Source organism: Pongo abelii, chromosome 13 (genome assembly GCF_028885655.2).
Source record: "Pongo abelii isolate AG06213 chromosome 13, NHGRI_mPonAbe1-v2.0_pri, whole genome shotgun sequence".
In the NCBI taxonomy this organism is placed as follows: domain Eukaryota; kingdom Metazoa; phylum Chordata; class Mammalia; order Primates; family Hominidae; genus Pongo; species Pongo abelii.
In genome coordinates this window covers 112,664,177-112,673,819 of record NC_071998.2, presented here as the reverse complement: position 1 = coordinate 112,673,819, position 9,643 = coordinate 112,664,177, and the positions used below count along the sequence as shown (strand labels likewise).

General features: G+C 37.0%; 1 protein-coding gene across 1 annotated transcript; it reads left to right on the top strand.

The window, feature by feature from the left end:
- Nucleotides 1-4,968: 4,968 nt before the first annotated feature.
- LOC134759738 (glycosyltransferase 6 domain-containing protein 1-like) lies at nt 4,969-7,792 on the top strand. The gene is made up of 2 exons (XM_063714026.1): nt 4,969-5,255; nt 7,443-7,792. The coding sequence occupies exons 1-2, from the start codon at nt 4,978-4,980 to the stop codon at nt 7,582-7,584; spliced, it is 420 nt and encodes a 139-aa protein (XP_063570096.1). The 5' UTR covers nt 4,969-4,977; the 3' UTR covers nt 7,585-7,792.
- Nucleotides 7,793-9,643: the final 1,851 nt, after the last annotated feature.

Sequence of the window (9,643 nt, the reverse complement as noted above, 5' to 3'; positions counted from 1 at the left end):
TGAATTATTTGTGCTGTGTTGATTTATAGAATATATTATTGAGGCCAGGCACGGTGGCTCACACCTGTAATCCCAGCACTTCGGGAGACCGAGGTGGGTGGATCACTTCAGGTCAGGAGTTTGAGACCAGCCTGGCCAAAACGGTGAAACCCCATCTCTACTAAAAATACAAAAATTAGCTTGGCATGGTGGCAGGCACCTGTAATCCCAGCTACTCAGGAGGCTGAGGCAGAAAAATCGCTTGAACCTGGAAGGCAGAGGTGGCAGTGAGCCGAGATCACACCACTGCTCTCCAGCCTGGGTGACAGAGTGAGTGAGTGAGTGAGACTTTGTCTCAAAAAAAAAAAAAAAGAATATATTATTGATACTAATCCTTTGTCAGCTGTGTATACCATAAATGTCTTCTCTCAATTATAAATAAAATAGCTGTCCAACGTTTATCTCTGACCTCATCTTCAACTATTGTCTCCCTCCGTCACTCCACTCCAATCACACTGGCCTCCTTGATGTTCCTCAGATACATGAAGCACGCTTCACCTTAGGGCATTTGCACATTCTGTTCTTTCTGCACGAACCATTCATCCTCCAAATAGCAAAATGGTTCATTCTTTCACTTCCTTCAAGACTCCTGTCAAATGTTACTTTATCAGTGAAGCCTTCTCCACCCACCCTGTATAAAATGACACAAACTCCCATTCTCTTTCTCTCTTACCCAGCTTTATTTTTCTCCACTGTACTCATCAACATCTGACACACTATATATTTGTTTATTCATTTATTATCTGTCTCTCCTAACTAGAATGTGCCTAGAAAAGTGCCTACACATAGTAGAGGCTCAATATTTATAGAATAAATGAATGCATATAATTTCTTGTCTAATGGCAATGACTAGCACTTTCAGAACAATGAAATACTGGTAGTAACAGGTATTAATTGGAAAGCTTGTGCTTTACTATTAAGAATCATATTAGCTTTTAATTTAAGACACATAGAGAAGAAATGAAATGACTTCTTTAGTATGTGAGATATTAGGGAAGATGCTCATTGTCAGTTCTTATTAAAAGAAAAAACTATAAGCTTAAAGTAAATATGAAAGGATAAATGTCTCAGAACAGCCAAGGGAAGTGTGAAAAACAAGAAAGTTAAAGAGGATTTTGTCTCAACAAATATCAGAACATACTATAACATTACTGTAATCAAACCAACAAGGAATGGATTAGAGGAATAGTGAATCCAAAATTAGACCACAGTATACGTGAAAGTTAACATATAACAATAGTATTTTTTAAATCAGTGAGAAAAGAATGGGTTAGTTAATAAATTACACTACTCACACTACACTACTGGCAATCCAAGTGGAAAAAAGTGGGCCTCCATCTTATGCCATATATAAAAATAAATTCCTGATGGATTTATTTAATGTTAATATTTATTGAATTTTATTTACTTAACAAATTTACTTAATTTAAGACTTAAATGTAGAAAATAAAACAATAAAAATTATGTTAAAAAATCTACAACATGCAAAATCTAGGTAAGGAGGAGATCTTAGAGTTTTTTGTTTAGGTTGTTTTGTTTTGTTTTTGTTTGTTTTTTGAGACAGAGTCTTGCACTGTTGCCCAGGCTGGAGTGCAGTGGCTTGATCTCGGATCACTGCAACCTCCGTCTCCTGGGTTCAAGTGATTCTCCTGCCTCAGCCTCCTGAGTAGCTGGGATTACAGGCATATGCCACCATGCCTGGCTAATTTTTGTATTTTTTTAGTAAAGATGGGGTTTCACCATGTTGGCCAGGCTGGTTTCAAACTCCTGACCTCAGATGATCTACCTGCCTTGGCCTCCCAAACTGCTGGGGTTACAGGCGTGAGCCACCGCACCTGGCCTAACATTTTAGGTTTTTTGTTTTTTGTTTTTTGTTTTTTTTTTGTAGAGTCAGGATCTCCCTATGTTACTGAGGCTGGTCTTGAACTGCTAGCCTCAAGCAGTTCTCCCACCTCAGCCTCCCAAAGTGCTGAGATTACAGGTGTGAGCTACCAGGCCCAGCCAAGAAGATCTTAATGCCAGAAACCTAATAGCTGTTTAAAAAGCTATATTTGAATATACAAAAATTTCTAAATTTTTATTTGCTTAAAAAATTAATAGATAAGAAAACCACCTGGTTAGAAATGATTTGTAATACAAATGAAAGAGTAATTATCTAAATACAAGGCACTCATAAATTGCTGAGAAAAATTTAACAATGCAACAAAAAATATGAAACTCATAATAGACTAAATCAAGATGACTAAAAAGCTTATGAAAAGATGCTCAGGCTGGGCACGGTGGCTCACGCCTGTAATCCCAGAACTTTGGGAGGCTGAGGCAGGCAGATCACCTGAGGTCAGGAGTTCGAGACCAGCTTGGCCAACATGGTAAAACCCCCCCTCTCTACTAAAAATACAAAAATTAGCTGGGCATGGTGGCACACGGCTGTAGTCCCAGCTACCCAGGAGTCTAAGGTGGAAGGATCGCTTGAACCCAGGAGGCAGAGGCTGCAATGACCTGAGATTGCACCACTGCACTCCAGCCTGGGTGAAAGAGCGAGATTCCATCTCAAAAAAAAAAAAAAAAAAAAGTAAAGAAAAGATGCTCAAATTCACTACAGATCAGATAATTGTAAAATAATTTAATAATGAGCTGTTATTTATACCCTTCAAACTGCAAAATGTCAAATCTAAAATTTAAAAATGTAGGAAAAGTGCTCGTGGAAATGTGAAGTATTAGAGCCTTTAAAAAATAACTGGGTACTATCTATTAAAAATAAACAATACATATACCCTTAGGCCCAGCAATCTCACTCCTGGGATTATCCAGTAAAATAACAGCACCAATACATAAAGACATAAGATTAAGAAAATTTATTGCATTTATTTTCATAGTGACAAAAATTCCAGAGATAAAATGAATGTCCATTAGTAAAGAAATGGCTAAACAAAGTGTCCACATCTTAGAATATTATGTAGCCATTAAAAATAATGAATAAGAACTATTTTAGATAACCTGGGGAGATTTCACAAAGTAGCATTGAGTGAGAAAAGCAGATGCAAAAAAGTGTCCATTATTTCATTACTGTAAAATAAATAAGATTTTAAATGACTGCATATATACACATATATGTATATATGTATATGTTTATATTGTACATGTTATCTATAGAATCACATAAATATACAAAAAAAATTAAAGGTCACAAACTAGGCTACTAATAATGGTGATCCAGGCAGGAAGACAGGAGGTGAAGAAATTATATACTGACGGAACAGATGTGGATAACAAATACCCTGGAATTTTCTAGTACTGTTCTATCAGTTTATGCTATAGTCCTCCTATATCACTTGTTTCTTTCTCCATTTAGATACATGCTCAGTTTCCTAGATCTAAATATAGGTCAATATAGCCTTGATTTACACGAGAAGATCCCACTCTTTCTCTCAGATACACTTTTTGAACAAATTATACGCTTCCACAATTATCGTGAATCATATCTCATTAAATCTTAGTGATACCTTCTAGCATTGAAATTTCAAATTCATTTTAATACCTGTTATCTCTTTATCAAACATATGGATATCTTAGGCCATATATATTATTTCCCTCCTCTATGCTTCATTCTATATCATAATACTCCACAGTATGGTACCATGAAACTTTAGCATTTTATCTGTATACTTTCTTTCTGGAAATTTTCATTGCAAATATTATACTTCATAATCAGATCACCTGTGTCCTGCTGAACATCATCTGCTCAGGCCTCATGGTGTTTTCTAACCTTCTCAGATACTGAATCTGTAGGGATATAAGAGAAACAACTCAAGCAATATGCGGTAACTTCAATTACGGGATTGTTTGCAGAGATTTGGGCAAGGTTTAGAGACAAAGGATATGTAGGCACCCAGGGGTTTGCAACAGCAGGAAGCTGTGACCACTCCTATGCCTAAAGGGGCAAGGAAAAGAATGGCATTACCAGAGACCAGAGATTGCTGGAAGCATGAAAGAAGAGCCACCCAACAGAAGTTGTAGTCTTAGAAGGACATGGCCACCCTCTATATCTCAACAAACTGGAGAGAGAAAGCAGAAAAAGAGATAACTCAATCTTTCTATCTTCCTGCTCTCTCATCTTATGCTGGTGCCTCCCTTTAGCAGAACCCACTGGAAGCCATAACTCAAGGGACCTTGGGTGATCAGTCTGTTCCTAAGATATACAGCCAGGCAGAGAAAGGCTAAGGATAGGGGGAAAGTAAATGGAGAACAACTAGCACAATCCACCCCTTTTTCCATTCAGCATCATTTCTCAAACTTCACTTTGATGAAGAATCTCATGTTCCAAAAAAAGGAGAAACACAAAGTTCCATCAGCTGCTGTATCATCATGAGGTGATAACAATTCAGTCATATTCCCACTGGAACCTAAACTATAAGACTAACCCTCTGGTATTCTAGATAAGGTAGCAGTGAAAGGGAAGAAAGTAATTAACATAATACATCACTACTAAGTCCCATCTCTGTAGCTGTTCAGGAGGCTGATAATAAAAGGAGATAGTTAATTGCCACTGTTTCATGGTTTCCTTATATTCTTAACTGATAGTGACCCAAACCTCCATTCCTTAAGACTCATTTCTGAGTCCTTTAGTGGTCCCACCTTACTGAATGAGTTGCCACAATTTCCCATTGACCATTATTACTGGAAATGGAAGTACTAAGAGGCACCCCAGAGAATTCCTTGGGTTCTATATGCAGCTCTCCTTGCCATCACTGTGTAGTAGAAACTTAGTATCTCCTTGATGATGAAGATCAGTTGCCCCAGCCAGTACACTAACACTATTTCTGCCTATTAGTTCAGCAGCATGAGGAACCTCATATGATCTGCCATTAAGCTTCACAGAACCATGAATTTGTTCCCTAAAAGAAGATTCCTCCCTTAGAAACTAGGAACTCCAAACCCATGGAACCCAAGTTCATAACAATAGCAAGCAAACATTCCATGAGCTGTAATCGTGAGCAGGAACATTCCCACATCCACTTTGCTTTATGGACTGTGTATTTTAGCTTTGGAAGAAACAGTGTCTTACATTGGTCATTGATTCAACACATGATGACATATTATAGGATAGTGCCTCAACCTTTCAGGAAATTGGTTTCTGAATCAGCACTGAAATTGAGACTTCTGCTGGCTGTTCCACTTTCTACCAGACCAGCTGCCCCTGAACAAAGAGGCACACAGTAAGACCAAATAATTTTATTGAAATAAGTCAACTGCCACACTACTTTCACCATAAAGTGTGTACCTTGGGTAAAGCAATGTTGTGTGTGATACCATAGTAATGAGTAAGATATTCTGCAAGTCAACAAAGCTGGCAGGTTTGCAGACAAGTAAAGCAAATCTGTACTCAGAATATGGGACTAACAGGCATGTGCCACCACACCGGGCTAATTTTTGTAATTTTAGTAAAGATGGGTTTTGCCATGTTGGCCAGGCTGGCCTCGAACTCTTGGCCTCCAGTGATCTGCCTGCGTTGGTCTCCCAAAGGGCTGGGATTACAGGTGTGAGCCACCGCATCCAGCCTATTAAACAATTTCTTAACAGGAGTTTTTAATTGCCTTCCGCTTTCAGAGACTCTTTTTCTTTTATTCTGGCAGCAAACCTTTAATCTGATCTCATGAGGAAAGAGGGATAATCCTCAAACCCTTTCTTCTTCTCAAATAGGTACCAATTTGCATCTGTAGCATGACTAATTTATAAGCATCATCACTATCACAAGGATACATTGGGTTAGTTGTAAGATGGATTTTGAGGTTTGTGAGTCAAATAGAAGTGTATGACTAGAAATTCTAAAAATAGAGAGGGGTTTTGGCCAGGAGCGGTGGCTCATGCCTGTAATCCCAGCCCTTTGGGAGATCAACGCAGGCAGATCACTGGAGGCCAGGAGTTCAAGGCCAGCCTGGCTAACATGGCAAAACCCGTCTTTACTAAAAATACAAAAATTAGCCAGACATAGTGGCAGGTACCTGTAATCCCAGCTACTTGGGAGGCTGAGGCAGGAGAATCGGTTGAACCTGGGAGGCGGGGGTTGCAGTGAGCCAAGACTGTACCATCGCACTCCAGCCTGGACAAGAAGAACGAAACTCCATCTCCAAAAAAAAAAAAAAAAAAATAGAGACAGAGGGGTTTTAAATAACTGAATTTAAAAAATAAAATAAAATTGGCTGGGCACAGGGGCTTATGCCTGTAATCCCAGCACTTTGGGAGGCCAAGGCAGGCAGATCACGAGGTCAGGAGTTCAAGACCAGCCTGGCCAATATGGTGAAACCCCATCTCTACTAAAAATACAAAAATTAGCCAGGTGTGGTGGCACGTGCCTGTAGTCCCAGCTACTCGAGAGGGTGAGGCAGAAGAATCACTTGAACCCGAGAAATGGAGGTTGCAGTGAGCCGAAATCGCACCACTGCACTCTGGCCTGAGACGGAGCAAGGCTCCGTCTCAAAACAGAACAAAACAAAACAAACAAATAAAATTGTATGTTAAAGAAGTACTAAAACAGTAAGAGGGAATACTTTTGAAGGATTTATTATTTATTATATTATTATGATGATGACTACTATTAACATACTATTAAAGGTTGCCAAATCCTACTTTGTCTGGGTCTGGATTTATAATTAAAATTTGCACCCATCAAAAGCAAAATGGCATCTCACTTTGTATTCAATTCCTTTCAAAATGAAGGTCTTAATTTGCTTTAATCCTTTAATGCCTTGCCTCCAGCCAAACTATTCGTATTATTAATGCTGCTACTTTTGCTGTCATTTTGTTATTATTAGAAACAAATCTAATGTTTTTTCTCCCTTTTGAGACTAATGTAATTTTCTTCCAGGTTACATCAATAGGTTTAAAGCACTAGGGAAAAGGTAAAAATGGAGTAGTAGTATAGATCTTTCAGGAAGAAAGAAAAAGAAAAAGGAGGAGGCAAAAACCAAGAACACATGAGGACACAGTGCTACTGTTGGGTTTAAGCAAAAATCATAGAGCTGTTCAGACATTGGGTTACCTAAGTTTAAACTGCAGTCAGAACTCAAAGAAAATAATCCCTGGGCTCAAAAGGCAGTATCATGTAACAACTAAAGTATACACTCTGAAGTCAGACCAGCTGGGTCTTGAATCCTGATCTGCCATTTATTAGCCATGTGATACTAAGAAATTTACTCTATCAATTTGTGCTCAAGTTTCCTCATGAAAAATAAGGATAATAATAGTACTTACCTTATAGGACATTGCAGGGATTAAATGAGTTATGTAAACACTTAAACACACAGTAAGTACTCTATAATCATTAGCCATTATCACTTGGACAACAACTTGTACAGTCATAATAAAGTGCTATCTGCTTAATTTGTTTCCCATTTGTTCAACAGAAAACGACCAGATGTTGTAACAAGAACTGACTGGCTTGCTCTGGTCATATGGGAAGGAACTTACAACAGACAGGCCTTGGAAATACGTTACAAGAGGCTGAACATTACCATAGGGTTGACTGTATTTGCTGCTGGAAAGTAGGTGCTACTAATAGTCATTCTTTTTTATTTTGGAAAAATATGGATGAGTACCCATGGATTTTCTACGTCTAAAGATCTATTCATAATTAATCCTAATCATTATTTCTGGCTGTCCTGTATAATTATTTACAGTGGTTATTTTCTCCAGCCTTGGCTGAGTCCTTAACACCACTTCAGCAGTCTTTTCATTAATATCCATTTAACTCTCTCACACCTTTTTTTTTTAATTTTATTATTATTATACTTTAAGTTTTAGGATTAAACTTTATGATTTTTTTTCAGGTCCCCAAACATACTATATTCTCTTTCACTAACCAATGCAATTGAAGCTATAGACCAACTTCTCTATACTTACCTTGCTTAATGTCATTGACACATATGTGAGACAGCATGTTTAAATGGCATATATTCTCCTGACAGTTTTTAGCAAAATAATTTTTTGGTTTTTTTTAAGTTTCAAAGATTTATAAATCAGTACCTGAAAGAGTTCATACAATCTGCTAATAAGTAATTTATGACTGGCTACAATGTTATCTTTTACATCTTGTTGAATGACATCAACAAGCTACCTCAAATAGAGTTAGGTCCCCTTCAGACATGCAAAATATTTACTGTAGTAAAATATCTCACATGGCAAGACTTTAATTTCATATACATGAAGAACTTAAATGGGTACATCACAGATTACATCCAGCATGAATTCGACTTTCTCTTCGCTATGTCTGTAAACCAGATCTTCAAGAACGACTTTGGAATAGAAATCCTGGGCACATCTGTAGCTCAACTCCATGCATGGTGGTATTTGAAAAATGCTAAAGATTTCCCCTATGAGAGAAGACCTAAATCAGCAGCTTTCATCCCCTTTGGACAAGGAGATTTCTATTACCATAGTGCAATTTTTGGTGGTACACCCCATGAGGTTGTAACCTTCATTAAAGAATAGCAGAAAGGAAATGTTCAGGACACCACAAATAAACTTAACAGCCTATATGAAAGCTACCTAACCATATATTTTTTTGTCAATAAACCTACTAAGCTGTTATCACAAGAATATAATTGGGATACAAAGTTTAGAACCCTTCCCCAAATTAAAAATGTTAAGATAGCATGGCAATCAGAAAGGTGATGGTTATCCCATTAGGTTTATGAATTAACAAAGGAATCACAATAATTTCGCAAGTACAAAATTCATGAAAGTTTTTAGCTTTTTAGAAACTTACAAAAATGTACAATCTTCCAAAATAAATTATGTTTCTCTTTGCAATTTTGAACCATCTAATTCTACCTATGCTGGATAAAGAATAAATGGATGATAATTTAATGTTATTACTTATACAATGTGATGTTATTATATATTATTATAAATAATGTGGAAATACTTTGGAGGCATAAAATTTTCTTACGAAGAAACACACCCAGACTCTAGCTCAGAAACATATATATGTGTATGTATATACATGAGTATATACGTGTGTGTATATATGTATGTATACACATACACATGTATATATAAAACATATACATATATAAACATATATGTATATATGTATGTGTGTATATATACGTGTGTCTATATATACACACACATGCACATACACTCATGCACAAAAACATGCACAGAGACTATGTCAAAGGGATATATATATATATGGAGAAAAATGAATATTCATCAACTCATACATCAGATATTTACTACATTTTTCAGTGTTTGGATATAAATTGCTTGTGATTAATCTCCTTAATTAGTATTCAGTCTGTCTAGTATCTGAGTGAACTTAGGTGAGCTAGAGATATCTAAATCAAATATATATCTTACTTTTATTGATACAAAGAGATGTTGAGTTCATATTTTTAAAAATGCTATGGGACTTTTTTTTTTAAATAGATATTTACTGAACTCCACAGTAAATGTACTCTTTTGGGTGCAGTCAGGTATAAAAAAATGTTAAAAACCATAATTTGTCAGGCCGAGTGTGATGGCTCATGCCTGCAATCCTAGTACTTTGGGAGGCTGAGGTGGGCAGATCACTTGAGCCCAGGAGTTGGAGACCAGCCTGGGC